Here is a 20,808-nt window from a genome sequence, read left to right as displayed (position 1 = left end):
TAATAATCCCCAAGGATGACCTTTGGGAGTCAGAGAAAAGGGCAGCCATTGTAGCTGTATTTTCCAGGTCAAGACCCAATGGAGTAGGATCCCGTCTGGCAGTAACAGGTTTTAAACCACCAACCTTCTAGATACCATCGCAGATCCTGAGCCACAGAGCCACCACTCCACCCTGGGTTTGGCTGACTTTTTTTTTTTCTTCTTCCTTCATTTGATCAAACAGTTTAAATGTGTTCCTATCTTACAAACCAGGGCTGTGGAGTTGGTAGATAAATCTTTCGACTCCGACTCTGACTCCTTAGTTTCCGGTACTTCTGACTCTGACTCCTCTGTATTTAATATGCTAATGTATTTTCCATATTGATCGAAGGAAGGCAACATACACGTCATTTAACCACAGAACTACTGACTAGGATGTATGGAAAATAAAATTAAGTACATTCATGTATTAGCATAAATAAATATGGGAAAATATATAAGCATTAACCTTAGTGCAAATATTAATGCAAAGTAGGCCTGCTAATGGTTAAATAAAGGCCCATACCATATTTCTTTTTTAATTGCAGCTTGGCTTTAGCTGCCAATATAATCTAGCGAGAGGACCCAGGAAGGGAGGAAAATGAGGTAATGACAACCCAAGGATGGAAGAAGGGAAAACACCTGTTGGCTTTCAGCCGACCTGAAAATGAGCGAAGCAGAAAAAATAACGATAATTGACAGAAAATACAAACACCGTGGTCATCATAAAAGAATTTGACAGGCCAGCTACAGGAAAGGGGAGTCAGAATAAGCAGCAAATGAGCTGGTTTGAGCGAGGTCAGAATGATAAGAAATGAGATATAAACTGTGATTTGTGAACTGTTCAGGGCTTAGCCTGCTTTGGCCGAATTGGGTAGACTCCTTGTTGTTGTTTATTGCAATAAAACAATAAACTCTGTTTGCTCATCCTCTTGACTCCTGAGGGCCTTCATTCTGGGTAAACGCCTCTGGTGTGTCTTTGCGTCAATGATTTTCTCTTCGACAGAAGCGGACTCTCTACCGTATTTGCCAGTTTAAACAAAAGACAAGAACCCCTGAACACACCTCAGGCCATAGCACAAACCTCCACTTACATTATTACACGTGTTTACATTCAGATACACTTGTTAAACACATGATATCTGAAATAAAATGAAAACACTTTTTGTAATGTACCATAATCCAGATTACAATATGTGAATGTCAGGTTGTGTAATAACTCATCTGAACGTCACACTAGTAGTAACACAACTATGCACTGGGCTTTATTCTTACATCAGAGAAGTACTTCATTGTGACTATTGTTTGTGAAATGAGACATTTGAACTTGCTGTATTTTTTTTTTCATTACAATTTAAAATTATTAGGAGTCGGAGTCCGTACATTTTTGCCGACACTGACCCCGACTCCAGGTACCCAAAGTTGACTCCGACTCTGACTCCATCTCTACAGCCCTGTTAAAAACTGCATTTTTTTCATTTTGCACTATCAAATTGAGGTATTCATAAAATATTACTGCACTCTCCTATTGACCTGTACCAATCTCTGTACTTTTAAAATTAAATACCATGCAGTACCTTACCACAGTCACTCAGCTGTCACAAAATATTAATGTTTTATTGCTGTCATACCTATCTTTGCCATTAAACAGTGCCACAGTAGTGATCGATGACTAGGCAGAAAGGCAAACCCTACAAGGCCCGTCTTTTTGACACCATAAAAAAAATGCATACCTGTATTTACTTTTGTGTTTGTGTCTCAGTTTTGTAGTTTATGGACAGTACAATGTAAAAATTGAAGATTGTTCCTTTACTATTTGAATTTTTTTTAAGATATGGGGAAAAAGACTTCAACGGCGTAATATCTAAACATTGTGACTAGAAATGTGTTATGTATTTTGTTGCGTGTCTATTTTATCCAGCTTTTTTCTGTGTCCTGTTTATTTAATGAGATCTAAATATAATAAAACATGCACTTTCATGTGAACACTGGCAATAATTACTTTTCTTTTATTAGTGCCCCAGATCCTGATGCAGTTGATGTACAGATACCTGTTGAACATCTCCCAAGGTGAGTCTCTATCTGTCCATCCCGACCCCGGTAAAAAAAAAAACACATTTCCCCATGGGGACAAATAAAGGTCCATCTGTCTGTCTATACATCCATTGATCACATTCATATCAGCCGTTACATCCATGTACTGTATATGTGTATCCACTAAAAAAATGTTTTCGTTTTGGAGACCCAGTCGATGGCTCAATTTCAAGATCGCCTTTTACCTCCACTTCTTGCCTGTAGACACAGGACCCTGAATGCTGTAACAAGGTCCTCTAGCTCAGGGGTCGCTAGCTCAGGTCCTGAGGACTACCGTGGCTGCAGGTTTTCGTTCTAATGTCTATCTATCTATCAATCTAATGCTTTTCTTAATTAGTGACCTGATTTTACTGCTACTTAACTTCTTTTGAATTAATTTTGGTTGACTTGTTTAAAGATTTGTTCTGCCGAATTTCTTCCTTGTTCATCTGAATTGTTTCATTTCTTTCCTTAAATGGCACCCAAACAGAAATGAAACGTGAAGTGACTGAGCCACTAGAAAACCAACTAAGTCAGGGCCTCCAACTCCAACCAGTTGCTTAATTAGGCACTGATTCTCGTTAATTAAACCCATTCTTTAATTCCACGGCTTGTTGCTGCTCTCATGGTGCAACATCAGACATTTCTGAAATTTTTGATTTTCCCTTTTCTAAGAGCACCGTTCAAATGTTTTGTGGACCTGAGCAGATCAGCATTCCTGAGACCTTCATCTTTTCTTATTCTCAGATGTTGTTTGATGGACACAATTTGCTAGTCATGTTTTGGTTCATTTTGTATCTCGTTCTTTGGCGGTTAATTAAGGAAAAAGAAACAATTAAAGGGGTCTGAGTCTTCAAGAGCAAGTCAATTCAATTGAATTCAAAAGAAGTTAATTAGCAGCAAAACCAGGTCACTAATTAAGAAAAGGGTTAGAATGAAAACCTGCAGCCACAGTGATCTGGACTGGAGTAGGTGACCCCTGCTGTAGCTGGAGAAGCCACAGAACAGAGTTTGCTGATTTTTCTGTGTGTATGTTTGTTCACTCAGTTGCGATCATTTTCTTTATAGGTCAGAGTATTCAAAACTACTTGGTTTGGCTGCTATTGTTTCTTTCAGCATCTTTAATTACAAACCGGATTCCAAAAAAGTTGGGACACTAAACAAATTGTGAATAAAAACTGAATGCAATGATGTGGAGATGGCAAATGTCAATATTTTATTTGTAATAGAACGTAGATGACAGATCAAATGTTTAATCCGAGTAAATGTATCATTTTAAAGGAAAAATATGTTGATTCAAAATTTCACAAAAAAGTTGGGACAAGTAGCAATAAGAGGCTGGAAAAGAAAATTTGAGCATTACGAAGAGCTGGAAGACCAATTAACACTAATTAGGTCAATTGGCAACATGATTGGGTATAAAAAGAGCTTCTCAGAGTGGCAGTGTCTCTCAGAAGCCAAGATGGGTAGAGGATCACCAATTCCCATAATGTTGCGCAGAAAGATAGTGGAGCAATATCAGACAGGTGTTACCCAGCGAAAAATTGCAAAGACTTTGCATCTATCATCATCAACTGTGCATAACATCATCCGATGATTCAGAGAATCTGGAACAATCTCTGTGCGTAAGGGTCAAGGCCGTAAAACCATACTGGATACCCGTGATCTCTGGGCCCTTAAACGACACTGCACCACAAACAGGAATGCTACTGTAAAGGAAATCACAGAATGGGCTCAGGAATACTTCCAGAAACCATTGTCAGTGAACACAATCCACCGTGCCATCCGCCGTTGCCAGCTGAAACTCTACAGTGCAAAGAAGAAGCCATTTCTAAGCAAGATCCACAAGCTCAGGCGTTGTCACTGGGCCAGGGATCATTTAAAATGGAGTGTGGCAAAATGGAAGACTGTTCTGTGGTCAGACGAGTCACGATTCAAGTTCTTTTGGAAATCTGGGACGCCATGTCATCCGGACCAAAGAGGACAAGGACAACCCAAGTTGTTATCAACGCCAGTTCAGAAGCCTGCATCTCTGATGGTATGGGGTTGCATGAGTGCGTGTGGCATGGGCAGCTTGCATGTCTGGAAAGGCACCATCAATGCAGAAAAATATATTCAGGTTCTAGAACAACATATGCTCCCATCCAGACGTCATCTCTTTCAGGGAAGACCCTGCATTTTTCAACAAGATAATGCCAGACCACATTCTGCATCAATCACAACATCATGGCTGCGTAGGAGAAGGATCCGGGTACTGAAATGGCCAGTCTGCAGTCCAGATCTTTCACCTATAGAGAACATTTGGCGCATCATAAAGAGGAAGGTGCGACAAAGAAGGCCCAAGACGATTGAACAGTTAGAGGCCTGTATTAGACAAGAATGGGAGAGCATTCCTATTTCTAAACTTGAGAAACTGGTCTCCTCGGTCCCCAGACGTCTGTTGAGTGTTGTAAGAAGAAGGGGAGATGCCACACAGTGGTGAAAATGGCCTTGTCCCAACTTTTTTGGGATTTGTTGACACCATGAAATTCTGAATCAACATATTTTTCCCTTAAAATGATACATTTTCTCAGTTTAAACTTTTGTTCTGTGATTTATGTTCTATTCTGAATAAAATATTAGAAGTTGGCACCTCCACATCATTGCATTCAGTTTTTATTCACGATTTGTATAGTGTCCCAACTTTTTTGGAATCCGGTTTGTATTATTACACCAGTAACGGCGCACTGCATGATACCGTGAATACACTTGACTTATAGTTTTGCTCCTCTTTCTTTCTCTGTACGTTTATCATTCGTTGCCTCAGAAGTTGATGTGCTTGCTGTTTCCTGAGCAGCTCTTCTTTTCTCCATCCTAGCTGCCCGCTTCTTCTCTTCTTTCGTCAGCATCATTTTGCGTTAAAACTGATTAATTTAGCCAGTGTTTGTATTGCAATTACTTAGTATGTTTTCCTTAATTTTTCACTTAAGCTTGTAGCAACCGCAAGATACGGACACACGATTCCTACACTTCACAACCCAAAGGGAAGTGGACGATAATAGAAGGTTAAAGTAGCATTACCATATTCGGTCCTCTGCCCCTCTTGTCCCCTGTGCACGTCCTTATATAACTGGCAAAAAAAAATCTCACGCAAAGGAAAGTGGGACTGAAAAAAATATATTAATATTTACTATTTACATTTACGTGCCCGGTGCCTGAGTGCTCATTAGTGAATCCCTTTCCCAGACGCCCTCCCCAGCGCCCAAATCCAAATCCCCGGTTCGATGTAGACAAGCCAAAAAAGAAAAATGTACTTAATCCACATATAAGAAAGAATAAATCCTGCAGTTCAGTTCCTTCCGTAGGGCAGGAGGAAAACACAACAGTCCTCTGGTGGAACGGCTTCTCCGCGGACTATCACGAAGAAATGCAAATTCCGATATCTGACTCACCAGACGGGAGCACCCGGAGAACACCAACCTGGCCTCTTCTTGTGGAATCGTCACCGGATTATTTCTTCGGGGTGGTCACCCACAAAGAGCAGACGTCCCTGGGTGAAGAAAGATCCTGAATGATCCTTTAAGCGTGGATAGTCTCTCCTTGCCTTCAGCCTTTTCCTTTCTTCTTTTTTCTTTTTCCTCCTGCCTTGATCCGCCATTCACCTTAAATAGAAAAAATTTCCCAACGAAACATCCTTGCCCCACTCGGTTGTTATGGCAACCTCACGCCGGCAGCAGGCAGCTGGAATATTTACCGGGCGGGGTCCTCCCAGACTGGAACGTCACCAAAGGTGCCTGAAGGGCTATTTACAAGCACCCTTCCAGCCAACATAATAAAGTGACAAGACAGTCCAGGAGGCCAACCCGACTGTCAAGTTATGTAGCCTTGCTACAAGCTGACACAAGTCTTCAATTTACCTCAAGAATGATTTAAGATATGAAGAGGTAGAGGAAGTGACGGTGAAAGTGGATGGAATGAGAACGGCGCCCATACACATGCGCCGCACGGCCACCCCGCTGGCCGCTGCCGAGAGTTGATTCTACAATAAAATAAAAATTAAAGAGGAATAACCTTGGAGGTCAATCATCACCTCGAAAGCGGATAATAGACGTCACGTAGTATATGAGTACTAAATTTCAGGTCAATAAATCAAACGGTTTGTGAGCTACAAAGTGATTTAAAATCCTGGGCAGACAAATAGAGTATTATATGTAAAGATTCAGAGTTCATTTGTTTTGTTGCTGTGAGTGAACGCTGTTTTAATTAGACACAAAACAGAAGAGCATTGCTAGTGAAACGTTTTGCTCTGATTAATACTTTTTGTTTTAAAAACCTGACAATGTGCACACACAGATGGTAACGAGAAAGACTTGGTGAGTTTTGCGTTAGATACATTAATATCCCCATGTTTACTTCTGATTGTAGTGTCTGTTCCTTTAAGACCATTAAGGGTCAAAAACCAAACCATAACATTCTCAAACCCAGTTAATCTAATTCAGGGTCGCAGTGAAACAGAGTAACACTCGAGTAAATTAAAGGAATACTCCACTGAAAATTGATATTTTATTTATATGTTACCGGATGTAGTTTGTAGTGGTGGCTGAGAAAAATTTTTAATCTCGTGTTTTCGTGGAGAATTTACATATTGAAGATTCATACAATTCTGGACAATGGCAAGCCATGTGGAAAACATTCTCAAGTAAATCGTGTCGCACACTCCACTAGTCAAGTTATTGATTTGTATGGTCAAAGCATACAAATTGTGTGCATTTTCACTAAAATATTATTAACAGATTTTCCTTGAAAACTCAGTATTGATTGTCAACAGTGTCATTCCTACAATACTGTGCATTTGAATTAAAGACAGGGCTCTTGACCAATGAATGAGGTAGAGAGGCAAATCTTCAATTCAAATGCACAGTATTGTGGGAATGATGCCTTACCTGTTGACATTCAATGTGCAGTTTTTAGGAAGTAATTGTTAATATAATACTTTAGCAAAAAAAATGAATGTGCTTTTGCACATTTATGGCCAAACAAATGCAGAACAGAAATGATGATTATGCAACACTAGTTACAAAAGATTTTCTTTTTTCCATGGATGTTTATCATATTGTTTGTCGATAACCAGACCTGATTGCCAGAGGGTTCCTTTGAGTTTGAATTTTCAATCTGCAGTTTCTCCATTAAAACATAAGAATATTGTTTTTTCTCAACCACCACTACAAAGTACAGAGGGTAAGTGGATTATTTATATATATATATATATATATATATATATATATATAATTTTTGGATGGAGTATTCCATTTAACGATGAACCTGAAAATTGAAGAAGTGGGAATGAAACGTTCCTTGGGACTACCACAAGGGTAATGCATCTCCTTACATGTTTTAGACTAGCAGAGTGTACACTACTGTTCCACTCCTGACTTATTGCAAAACTAACCCAACCTATTAAGGGATAAGTTCTTGTAACACCAGCAACTCGACTCTAATTTAATAACCTAGTTGAAAAGAAAACCAAAAGCCAAAGGGTTTGGCCGGGTCAGAGTTGAAAACTCCTATTTTAAATGCTTCACATGCAGTATATTCACGTTAGGCTATTCTTATTCCATGACATACATAACCTTACCCCTTGTCCTGAGATTAGAATAAAGTCACCGTCCCTCTTGCATGTCATAAGTGAGTACTCAATGAGGCTGATATCAGGAAGTGCATACAGACTTAAAAATCTGTGTGGCTCCACGTGTCTCATCAGCTTCTTGTACGGCCTTCCTGTACATTCACGACTCCAGTTCTGCCTCACGCCAATGATTTCAGGTCAGAGGTAACACCATCTGCACTCGGTTCCATAAACTGCCCCTGCCTGGTAGGGGACAACTGGCTAATCTGGGTAAGCTCAGAAAACGGCCATTGAAATGGCAGAGTAAATATATTTGACATTTCTTGGTATCCTTAGTATTGATATTGCCAATAGCAATTGAAAACAACTGTGACCCCTGGCTTAGGAATATCATGCAACAGTTGTGCCAAGTCCTTGCCAGATAAATAGCATAGGTATAGTAAATGAGTATTTAGAAAGCGAGATATTATGTTTTTAAGAATGTTTTAACTGTATGTACTTATTAGGGTTATCAGGTTTTGGCCCCTGTAGCCCTGAATTGGATTAAGCAGGTTGAAAAACCAATGCACCAAGTTATATCATTTGAGACCTGCCATAGTTGTGCACAAAATCCAATGTGCTCCACATGTGCAGTGTTGTCTTTGCTTATTTTTACCTTTATAAAGAAATGTATTTGCTTACACTTACCTTGTGTTATTTTTTTTAAATGTTTCTTCTTTTGCAGATGTGAGGAGAAAGGTTGCAATGGATTACTGCGGCCCAATGTTGTCTGGTTTGGAGAGACTCTTGATTCTGACATTTTGAGTCAAGTGGAAAAGCAGTTAGATGTGTGTGACCTCTGCCTCGTGGTAAGTTGTCGACATCTTTAAAGAAACAAAAACACAGTGATGGTATGGAGATCTCTAATGATTTCTGTGCTATACACAAATGTAGTGGTGTGTTGAATATTTGCTTAAAAATTCACATGTGAAATGCTATAAAGTATTTAATCTTAATTTTTTGGTCTTAGAGCTATGTGTTCTTTATTAAGAGGCTGTGCAGATATGTAGGGACATTTCACTGTAGACATTTTGCAAGTTTAAGTAAAGTGTCTTGGAACGTACCCATCAAATATATGACCAAGCTTTACTTCATTGTGTTTTAAGAATTTATTCTGAACACTTTGAAATCATGCTTTTTTTTTTTTTAATTTCTGTAGTGTCCTGAATAACTGGTATGAGAAAACCCCCACATATTATATACTGTTCCACAAGTCTTGATGCCTAGTTATGCAGGACTTTAAGACTTTTGGAATTCCCTCCTTTTTTGCCATCTATACCTGAAAACCCTCATTTTCAGGTCAATTTTGGACCATATTTTGTGTATGAAATTATTCTTTACTAGCCGCCCGTGTCTTCGCCCGTGTAGAAGAGAAACAGGACAGTGAGGTGGGCCCTGCCCGGCTCCCCACTCCTGACGTCACATTTCCTCCTCCTATCGGCCCACAGCCTTGGTCTCGGATTAGTGCGAATAAATCTCTTCCACAAGTGAACTATAATTGTTAGCGTGATGAGAGTATTTGCAACATAAACCGGAATGTTCAAACAAATTCTAGAAAAAAAGCCCAATCCAAATCCGTTAAGTAGTTATCTCGGAGGTAAGGAACACCCTGAGGCTGTCGCATTAGTGAGGAGGCCCCCCCCGTCCCGCTGCATGTCTCTAAGATTCACACTTACAAATCGCTGCCGCAAGCGAACTCTCATACTTGGTGCGAGGAGAGAAGTCGCAAAATCAACAGGAATGTTCAAACAAATTTAAAATCTGTTAAGTTATAACGGCCGACCCCTTACCCAGCCGGCAGCTGCACTACATATGCCAAGCCGTACCTGTAACAAATAATATCTTCCCCTCAATCGACGGTTTAAACACAAGCACACAAAAGCAGATATGTAAAATAGGTGTATAAATATATTAAATGAAACACAATAACAAAAGCTGCAAATTCCACATGTAGAAAAAAAAAATATATATATATATATATATATATATATATATATATATGTATGTATGTATGTATGTATGTATGTGTATGTATGTATGTATGTAATGTATGTATGTCCCAAAAAGTTGGGACACTATACAAATCGTGAATAAAAACTGAATGCAATGATGTGGAGGTGCCAACTTCTAATATTTTATTCAGAATAGAACATAAATCACGGAACAAAAGTTTAAACTGAGAAAATGTATCATTTTAAGGGAAAAATATGTTGATTCAGAATTTCATGGTGTCAACAAATCCCAAAAAGTTGGGACAAGGCCATTTTCACCACTGTGTGGCATCTCCCCTTCTTCTTACAACACTCAACAGACGTCTGGGGACCGAGGAGACCAGTTTCTCAAGTTTAGAAATAGGAATGCTCTCCCATTCTTGTCTAATACAGGCCTCTAACTGTTCAATCGTCTTGGGCCTTCTTTGTCGCACCTTCCTCTTTATGATGCCAAATGTTCTCTATAGGTGAAAGATCTGGACTGCAGACTGGCCATTTCAGTACCCGGATCCTTCTCCTCGCAGCCATGATGTTGTGATTGATGCAGAATGTGGTCTGGCATTATCTTGTTGAAAAATGCAGGGTCTTCCCTGAAAGAGATGACGCCTGGATGGGAGCATATGTTGTTCTAGAACCTGAATATATTTTTCTGCATTGATGGTGCCTTTCCAGACATGCAAGCTGCCCATGCCACACGCACTCATGCAACCCCATACCATCAGAGATGCAGGCTTCTGAACTGAGCGCTGATAACAACTTGGGTTGTCCTTGTCCTCTTTGGTCCGGATGACATGGCGTCCCAGATTTCCAAAAGAACTTCGAATCGTGACTCGCCTGACCACAGAACAGTCTTCCATTTTGCCACACTCCATTTTAAATGATCCCTGGCCCAGTGACAACGCCTGAGCTTGTGGATCTTGCTTAGAAATGGCTTCTTCTTTGCACTGTAGAGTTTCAGCTGGCAACGGCGGATGGCACGGTGGATTGTGTTCACTGACAATGGTTTCTGGAAGTATTCCTGAGCCCATTCTGTGATTTCCTTTACAGTAGCATTCCTGTTTGTGGTGCAGTGTCGTTTAAGGGCCCGGAGATCACGGGCATCCAGTATGGTTTTACGGCCTTGACCCTTACGCACAGAGATTGTTCCAGATTCTCTGAATCTTCGGATGATGTTATGCACAGTTGATGATGATAGATGCAAAGTCTTTGCAATTTTTCGCTGGGTAACACCTTTCTGATATTGCTCCACTATCTTTCTGCGCAACATTGTGGGAATTGGTGATCCTCTACCCATCTTGGCTTCTGAGAGACACTGCCACTCTGAGAAGCTCTTTTTATACCCAATCATGTTGCCAATTGACCTAATTAGTGTTTATTGGTCTTCCAGCTCTTCGTTATGCTCAAATTGACTTTTTCCAGCCTCTTATTGCTACTTGTCCCAACTTTTTTGGGATTTGTTGACACTGTGAAATTTTGAATCAACATATTTTTCCTTTAAAATGATACATTTACTCGGATTAAACGTTTGATCTGTCATCTACGTTCTGTTACAAATAAAATATTGACATTTGCCATCTCCACATCATTGCATTCAGTTTTTATTCACAATTTGTTTAGTGTCACAACTTTTTTGGAATCCGGTTTGTATATGTATGTGTGTGTGTATATATATATATATCCCTCCACAGTGCATCCAGAAAGTATTCACAGCGCGTCACTTTTTCCACATTTTCTTATGTTACAGCCTTATTCCAAAATGGATTAAATTCATTTTTTTCCTCAGAATTCTACACACAACACCCCATAATGACAACGTGAAAAAAGTTTACTTGAGGTTTTTGCAAACTTATTAAAAATAAAAAACCTGAGAAATCCCATTTTCATAAGTATTCACCTTGCTTTACCGTGCCTTTGCCATGAAGCTCCAAATTTAGCTCAGGTCCATCCTGTTTCCGCTGATCATCCTTGAGATGTTTCTGCAGCTTTATTGGAGTCCACCTGTGGTCAATTCAGCTGATGTGACGTGATTTGGAAAGGCACACACTTGTCTATAGAAGGTCCCACAGTTGACAGTTCATGTCAGAGCACAAACCAAGCATGAAGTCAAAGGAATTGTCTGTAGACCTCCGAGACAGGATTGTCTCGACGCACAAATCTGGGGAAGGTTACTTGAGGTTTTTGCAAACTTATTAAAATAAAAAATCTGAGAAATCACATGTCCATAAGTATTCACAGCCTTTGCTCAATACTTTGTAGATGCACCTTTGGCAGCAATTCCAGCCTCAAGTCTTTTTGAATATGATGCCACAAGCTTGGCACACCTATCCTTGGCCAGTCTCGCCCATTCCTCTTAGCAGCACCTCTCAAGCTCCATCAGGTTGGATGGGAAGCGTCGGTGCACAGCCATTTTAAGATCTCTCCAGAGATGTTCAATCGGATTCAAGTCTGGGCCACTCAAGGACATTCACAGAGTTGTCCTGAAGCCACTCCTTTGATACCTTGGCTGTGTGCTTAGGGTCGTTGTCCTGCTGAAAGATGAACCGTCGCCCCAGTCTGAGGTCAAGAGCGCTCTGGAGCAGGTTTTCATCCAGGATGTCTCTGTACGTTGCTGCAGTCATCTTTCCCTTTATCCTGACTAGTCTACCAGTTCCTGATGCTGCCACCACCATGCTTCACTGTAGGGATGGTATTGGCCTGGTGATGAGCGGTGCCTGGTTTCCTCCAAACGTGATACCTGGCATTCACACCAAAGAGTTCAATCTTTGTCTCATCAGACCAGAGAATTTTGTTTCTCATGGTCTGAGAGTCCTTCAGGTGCCTTTTGGCAAACTCCAGGTGGACTGCCATGTGCCTTTTACTAAGGAGTGGCTTCCGTCTGGCCACTCTACCATACAGGCCTGACTGGTGGATTGCTGCAAAGATGGTTGTCCTTCTGGAAGGTTCTCCTCTCTCCACAGAGGACCTCTGGAGCTCTGACAGAGTGACCATCGGGTTCTTGGTCACCTCCCTGACTAAGGCCCTTCTACCCTGATCGCTCAGTTTAGATGGCCGGCCAGCTCTAGGAAGAGTCCTGGTGGTTTCGAACTTCATCCACTTACGGATGATGGAGGCCACTGTGCTCATTGGGACCTTCAAAGCAGCAGACATTTTTCTGTAACCTTCCCCAGATTTGTGCCTTGAGACAATCCTGTCTCAGAGGTCTACAGACAATTCCTGTGACTTCATGCTTGGTTTGTGCTCTGACATGAACTGTCAACTGTGGGACCTTCTATAGACAGGTGTGTGCCTTTCCAAATCAGGTCCACTCAACTGAATTGACCACAGGTGGACTCCAATTAAACATCTCAAGGATGATCAGGGGACACAGGATGTACCTGAGCTCAATTTGGAGCTTCATGGCAAAGGCTGTGAATACTTATGGACATGTGCTTTCTCAGTTTTTTTATTTGAAAAAATTAGCAAAAACCTTAAGTAAACTTTTTTCACGTTGTCATTATGGGGTGTTGTGTGTAGAAATTCTGAGGAAAAAAATTTATTGAATCCATTTTGGAATAAGGCTGTAAGATAACAAAATGTGGAGAAAGTGATGCGCTGTGAATACTTTCCGGATGCACTGTAGATACAATAACAAACCCTCCATTGCTCCTGTAATGTGTAACAAACACAAATAAGAATAATGAATGACTACTGAAATGACAATGATCGTGAACTTGAGTCCGGGTGAATTACTGTCCTGAAAATGGATGACTGATCAACAAAGAATGGATGCGTTTCAATCTCCCGGATAAATTGAACAGTCTCACTGTTTTTGCTTGGCGTTTGGTGGATAATGAAATCCAACCCTGGAGTTTCTGGTGATGATTGATAAGTGAATCTGGCAGAATGAGAGACAAACTGGATACAAAGCGCGATGTGAAAAATAGCAGGACATGATGGTTCGCTGTCATTAAATGAAATCTCCGTCTTTTTCCTTCATCTCTCTCCTCTCTTCTTTCCCTCCTGATCGTTTAAATAGTAAAGAGCCGGATGTAACTGAATGTGAACTGGTGCTTTCTGTCCTGGGGCTGCGGTTTCTCTCCCTCATCCGTCCCCTCTACACTTACGGGGACAACATTCACTGACATACACATAACGAACAGTAAACGGACGATGGAAACAACACGCACTCAGCACACACATCGAATACATTATTACTATGTAGCCCCACTACAAAGTAGTTCTCTTGTTCGCTAGCTAAACGGATGTAAGCTACACCCCGAGGCTGGTGCGTGAGTGAGGAGGGCCTTGCATTCCCTCCCCTTGGCCCGCTGCGTCTCTTTCGGATTTGTGCAAATAAATCAGTACCGCCAGCAATCTCTGATACTTAGTGCGATGAGAGAATTCGCAAAATCAACCAGAAATGTTCAAGGAAATTCTAGAAAAAATCCCGATCTAAATCCGTTAAGTAGTTCTCTCGTGAAAAACGGAAAGATGTTGGATTTTATATGTAGAGAGACGACTTCAGTAAAAATGATCACATGCCTGGAGCATCAGCCAACCCCAGGAGTTCACTTTCGAGTAATCAAAGGTACTACTTTTCACACGTCTTTGGGGATAGAAGGGTATCGATTAGGTAATAGAAGCACGTGGAGCGATGTTTTATGCTGTGTCAAGGTTGCTGATTACAGATACGATATTTTTAATATTTGATTTTTTACCGATGGTTCTAGGCCTTTATGTGCCACTCCCAGAATGTTCACAATTACACGTTTTAAACAGACATGTGGGGTACACCTTAAAAGGCGGTGGTTACACATGGGATGTTATTTTTGATCCTTTATTAGCTCTCTGTGCTCTATCAGATGGTGGAAAATGACACATTTCTATTACCAATGAGGATATTTAGACCTTAAACATTTAAATTGTAGCACACATTATAATGTTTGATGCAACATTTCTTATTATATACTTCAACCTCAGGAAGTAAATCACTGCATTTCTTATAAACCCCTTAAACTAGGACGGCTTATGCTAATTCAGGCCTTTCATATCTTATACTATAACGACAACAACATTTATTTCTGTTGCACATTGTCATACAAACGATGAAGAAAGAGAAAAAAGACAAAGTAAGAATTAAAATTGGAGAACACTAACATAGAATAAGAGTAAGGTCCGATGGCCAGGAGGGTGGACCGAAAAAACAAAAAAAAACTCCAAACGGCTGGAGAAAAAAAAATCTGCAGGGGTACTGAGACCACCTGACCAGCCCCCACTGGGCATTCTTCCTAACATAAATGATCAGTCCTCATTGTATTCAGGGATCTCATGGAAGGACTTGATGATGGCGGTCACGTGGCCTTCTGGCCTTTAATCCATCCATGTAGAAGTGTTTGTATAAATACGCTTTGTGCAAACACTGACAGTTGTAGCTTTTCCAGTAGCGGCTTTTATTTGATCTCGTACCTCACTGCTCCTGTTTTCTCATGGCAGCGCCCCAGAATGCAGCTGCGGGGTGTTTACAGTGATTTATTTTATTGTTTCACGATTATCGTGGTGAAGTAACATGGTAATGGTGATTGCAAGTCACCTGCTCACTGTCTGTAAGACTGAGTCTGGCCGTTGGGGTCCACAGCAGATTAATGATCACATTTTCATATTTTTCTTTGCCTCTTCTTTTCTTCATCTGCAGGTTGGAACCTCCTCGATTGTCTACCCTGCTGCTTTGTTTGCTCCCCAAGCAGCAGCAAGAGGTGTGCCGGTGGCAGAATTCAACATGGGAACCACAACTGCTACAGACAGCTTCAAGTAAAGCAGACCGGATTTCTTCCTGTTTTTTATTTTTAGAAACAAGAATTCTTAACATGTTTAGTGCATTTAAGACGTTATAAAAAACGGCCTACTCCACTCTGGGATCATGGGAATGTTATCTCCATTTTACATGATAATATGAGCCAAGACTACAGATAAGATGAGCAACATAGCAGTTCTGTTTTGCATAATGTTCCCCAAAAAGATGAGTTCTGTATGTTACTTAGCAGATTGTGAAACTCCCTAAAATGAGAACTTTTTTTAGTGGGGTAGGAAGGGTGGAAAGCAAGGAACCTGATGGTTAGGGAGACCAGATGGGCTCGGCTATAAAGGAGGACACCGACAGTCAAAAAGGAGGACAAAAATTACCAAATAATATTTTCCAACTCCAATCAACTGCTAACCGCTGTCCTTTGCGCCATCGGGCAGAAATAGAATATAAAACAGTGTTGCCGCTACTTGATGTTACAATTATTGATAACGTGATAACATAACGTAATGTCACACGGTGACACAGATAAATGGAGGAATGGCTGAAGGCTGTTCATTCTCAGTATATATCACATGTAATTAGTCAAAAACGGTCAACTCTTTTCGTGATTCTGTGAAAGGAGGACATTTTAATGCATTTTTGGAATACCTGGAGGACGGAGGAAACAATGTTAAAAAAGAGGACATGTCCTCCTTTTGGAGGACGTTTGGTCACCCTACTGATGGTTATTCTGCAGCTGAAACTGTGGTGTCCTTCCTTAGTTACCCACCAATGCTACTGCCAGTCCTAGACGACTCCTACCGTGCAGCTCCACGTGTCTCATCAGCTTCCTGCACGACCTTCCTGTACATTCACGACTCCAGTTCTGCCTCACGTCACTGACTTCAGGTCAGAGGTAACGTCCCCAAATCCATAAACTGGTTCAAGCCAGCATTCTTCTGGTGGCTGCATAACCAGAGTAAATGGATTTTAGCAGCACCTCCAAAGCGCCGTGTAGCTGCACCCACCTCTCCACACCCTGCACCAGAATAAACGTTATCATGCTTTTGCACATCACGAGAAATGTTTTCAGATGAGATGACAGTAAATATGCTTATGGCAAACATGGAGCAAAACTCTAAGCTGCAAATTCAGTTTTTCACTAATGGTTTTGCCCTTCACTAACTGAGTAAAGGTACAAAAATTGTCATTTTTGGGCAGAATATTCCTTTAACTCTTTCAGGGCTGACGTTGACTTTTGTCGAAATTCAGGGGTAGAGGACGGTAATCGGCTGTAAACTGCGATAAAACTCGCCCTTACGTTTTAGTTTGACTCTCTTTGACTGAAGGAAAGTAACGTAGCTTTGTTGATTTGACTTCGACTCCCTGTGCGGGCAGGAGTAGTGAAGAGCAAACAGCCTCTAAAATAGCAGCAACATCTGGCGAGACTAAAGCAAATGTGCAAAGCAAAATACACCATGGACGTTTTACATATTATCGCTGAATCATAATCTGACTTTTCGCACTCCTTGAGTTTAATGCAAGTGATCTGGAGATGGAAAACGGACGTGCGGTACCAGCATCAGCCTATCGATCCCCAGCTAATTGTGGTACTGAACTAGTTTGTGTAGCAGATACGCCTACAGCAGCGTTCTCCTGGTTAGGACCACCACTTATGAGGACAAGAGGTACAAACCATATTGTGTCACACAGTGACTGCCACCGTCACCCACCTGCCGTGCATTCCTGCTGGCCTGGGTGGACGAATTTCCCCTTGGGATTAATAAAGTATCTATCTATCTATTATACAGTGCCTTTCACTCTATCTATCTATCTATCTATCTATCTATCTATCTATCTATCTATCTATCTATCTATCAATCATATAGTGCCTTTCACTCTATCTATCTATTATACAGTGCCTTTCACTCTATCTATCTATCTATCTATCAATCATATAGTGCCTTTCACTCTATCTATCTATCTATCTATTATACAGTGCCTTTTACTCTATCTATCTATCTATCTATCTATCTATCTATCTATCTATCATATAGTGCCTTTCACTCTATCTATCTATCTATCTATCTATCTATCTATCTATCTATCTATCTATCTATCTATCTATCTATCTATCTATCTATCTATCTATCTGTCTATCTATCTATCATATAGTGCCTTTCACTCTATCTATCTATCTATCTATCTATTATACAGTGCCTTTCATATCTATCTATCAATCATATAGTGCCTTTCATATCCATCTATCTATCAATCATATAGTGCCTTTCACTCTTATCTATCTATCTGTCTATCTATCTGGTGCCAACAGCACGTAGCAGCAGATGTTTTATGTTGATTTATGTGTGAAACCAGTACATTGTGTGCTTTTCAGAAAACTGAGTTTTTTGGAAAAAATATTCAGCCCTCAAAGAGTTAAACCAGTGGTCTCACACGCTTTTCTTGTGTGCTACAAAGTGAGACGCAGAAGTGTGACGGATTCATTAGCTGTCATGGCTACGACGCAGCCTTAAGAAAGAAAAGAGAAGCTTAATGACGCATCAGAGTGTGTTAGAACTGCTGCTTGGCAGTAACGAGGTTGTGGCTTCACTTCTGGGGTCCTCCCTGCGTAGAGAGCGCTATATAAATGTAAAGAATTATCATTAGAACTTTTAAAATGACTATTTTTTTTCATTTAGCACACAATTTGGAAGTTCATTCAAAAGTGTAAGAATCATCATCTTGTTGTATTTGAGCAAACCTTTTGGTTTACAGCAGGGGTCCCCATCTCTGGTCCTGGAGGGTCCCAGTGGCTGCAGGTTTTCATTCTAACCCTTTTCTTAATGAGTGACATGTTTTTTCTGCTAATTAACTTCTTTTGAGTTCATTTTATTTGACTTGCTCTTGAAGACTCGGACCCCTTCATTGTTTCTTTTTCTTTAATTAAAAACAATAAGAAGAGACTAAATGGGCCAAAACAGGACCAGCAAACTGTGACCATCACACAATATCTGAAAATTAAGAAAGGTGAAGGTCTCGGGAATGCTGATCTGTTCAGGTCCACAAAACATTTTAACGGAGCTCTTAGAAAAGAGAAAATCCACAATATCGGACATGTCTGCTATTACACAAGGAGAGCAACAAGAAGCCATGGAATTAAAGAAAGTGTTTAATGAATGACAAAAATCCGAGCAACTGGTTGGAGTTTGAGACCCTGACTTAGTTTGTCTTCTGTTGGCTCCCTCACTTCAGGTTTCATTTCTGTTTGAGTGCCATTTAAGGAAAGAAATGAAACAACTCAGAGGAATGGTGAAGAATTTTAAGGGAACAAATCTCAAAAAAAAAAAAACAAGTCCATTAAAATGAAAGGAAAAGAATTAATTAGCAGCAAAAACAGGTCACCTATTAAGAAAAGGGTTAGAATGAAAACCTGCAGCCACGGTGGTCCTCAGGACCTGAGCTGGCGACCCCTGAGCTAGAGGACCTTGTTACAGCATTCAGGGTCCTGTGTCTACAGGTAAGAAGTGGAGTTTGAGACCACTGCTTTAAACCACAAATATAATGAGATGATGATTCTTACACGTTTAAATGAACTTCCAAATCATGTGCTAAATGAAAAAAGAGCCGTTTTCAAAGTTCTAATGATAATTCTTTACATTTATATAGCGCTCTCTACGCAGGGAGGACCCCAGAAGTGAAGCCACAACCTCGTTACTGCCAAGCAGCAGTTCTAACACACTCTGATGCGTCATTAAGCCTCTCTTTTCTTTCTTAAGGCTGCGTCGTAGCCATGACAGCTAATGAATCCGTCACACTTCTGCGTCTCACCTTGTAGCACACAAGAAAAGCGAGGGATCCATTGAAGTGCTGCCACTTTTTGCCCTCCAGGGTCGCTGCTACTCTTGCTAACACGTTGTTTTTTTTTTTTTCTTCCCGTAGGCAAACGTATTTGTTCCACAAATCTTTCCACTTTCATTTTTTTTTTTTTTTATATTTCATTTTATTAAAATCAAAGAACATTCCAGACATGCAAGTCAACTTTAACAAAACTGGTTTGAAACAAATCGACCGCCTCCCGTGAGAAAGAGAGCAGTAAAAATATGGAAATGAATAAAGAGGGGAGCCAATCCACTTCCGCAATTTAAATGCTTGTTCTAAAATGTTACTGATCAGATCCTGCCAGGTTTTGAAAAAGTTTTGCACAGATCTCTAAGTGAGAATTTGATTTTTTTTTTCCAATCGTTCTAAATAATGCGCTGCCGTAGCTGTCTGTCTGTCTGTCTAGGATTTTAAATCACCTGTTTGACTTATTGACCTGAAACTTGGTACTCATACACTACGTGACGTCTACTATCCGCTTTCGGGGTGATGATTGACCTCCAAGGTTATTCCTCTTTTTATTTTATTTTATTGCTGAGTCAACTCTCGGCAGCGGCCAGCTGGGCAGAAGTGTGGCACATGTGTACGGGCGTCGTTCCCATTCCCGCCCACCTCCGCCGTCACTTCCCCTCTCTCTTCATATCTTAAATCATTCTTGAGGCAGACTGAAGACTTAAGTGCCAGTTTAAGTGAAAAATGTAATTGAAACACAAACACGGACTTAATCAGTTTTAATGCTGGGGGGAACAGCCCGGACCCTGACGGGTAGACGTTGTTTTAACTCTTTGAGGGCTGAATATTATTTTTTTTTTTAACTCAGTTTTCTGAAAAGCCCACAAAGCAATAGTTTCACACATAAGTCAACATAAAACATCTCTTGTTATGTTCTGTGACTTCTGTTGGCGCATGTTTGGCATATCTGGCAGCAATGGCTGCTTGGGGGCACCTCGATGGTCAGCAGGAATGCACGGTGTGCCAGCTGCCTGGCTGTCTTCACACAGCAGGTGGATGGCGGTTGCAGTGTGATGCAATCTGGTTTGTACCTCTTCACATCATAAGTATTGGTCCTACCAGGGAAATGCTTCAGTAGGAACATCAGCTTCACAAAAGTGTTCAGCACCACGATCAGCCAAGGACCAATCCGATGATGCTGGTACCTCACTTTCGTTTTTGATCTCCATCTCCAGATCACTTGTATCAAACTCAGATTCCGACAAGTCAGAATCCTATTCAACGAAATTATGTTAAACGTCCATGGAGTATTTTGCTTTGGTCCCTCGCCAGATGTCGATGCTATTTTAGAGGTTGTGTGCTCTTCGCTACTCCTGCACACATCGGGAATCGAGGTCAAATCAACAAACCTATGTAACTCTCCTTCTAGCAAAGAGAGTCAAACTAAAACGTAAGGGTGAGTTTTGTTGCAGTTTACAGCCGATTACCGT

General features: G+C 40.7%; 1 protein-coding gene across 2 annotated transcripts in view; it reads left to right on the top strand.

Moving 5' to 3' along the window:
• Positions 1 to 20,808, top strand: part of sirt5 (sirtuin 5) — a 52,357-nt gene that overhangs the window by 28,959 nt on the left and 2,590 nt on the right. For both annotated transcript variants that reach the window (XM_039754007.1, XM_039754008.1), the window contains exons 6-8: positions 2,035 to 2,088; positions 8,421 to 8,544; positions 15,398 to 15,513. In XM_039754007.1, coding sequence (XP_039609941.1) covers positions 2,035 to 2,088; positions 8,421 to 8,544; positions 15,398 to 15,513 — 294 coding nt within the window. The remainder of the gene's footprint in view (positions 1 to 2,034; positions 2,089 to 8,420; positions 8,545 to 15,397; positions 15,514 to 20,808) is intronic.

Source organism: Polypterus senegalus, chromosome 5 (assembly GCF_016835505.1).
Source record: "Polypterus senegalus isolate Bchr_013 chromosome 5, ASM1683550v1, whole genome shotgun sequence".
In the NCBI taxonomy this organism is placed as follows: Eukaryota; Metazoa; Chordata; class Cladistia; order Polypteriformes; family Polypteridae; genus Polypterus; species Polypterus senegalus.
This window is presented reverse-complemented; position numbering and strand designations above follow the sequence as displayed.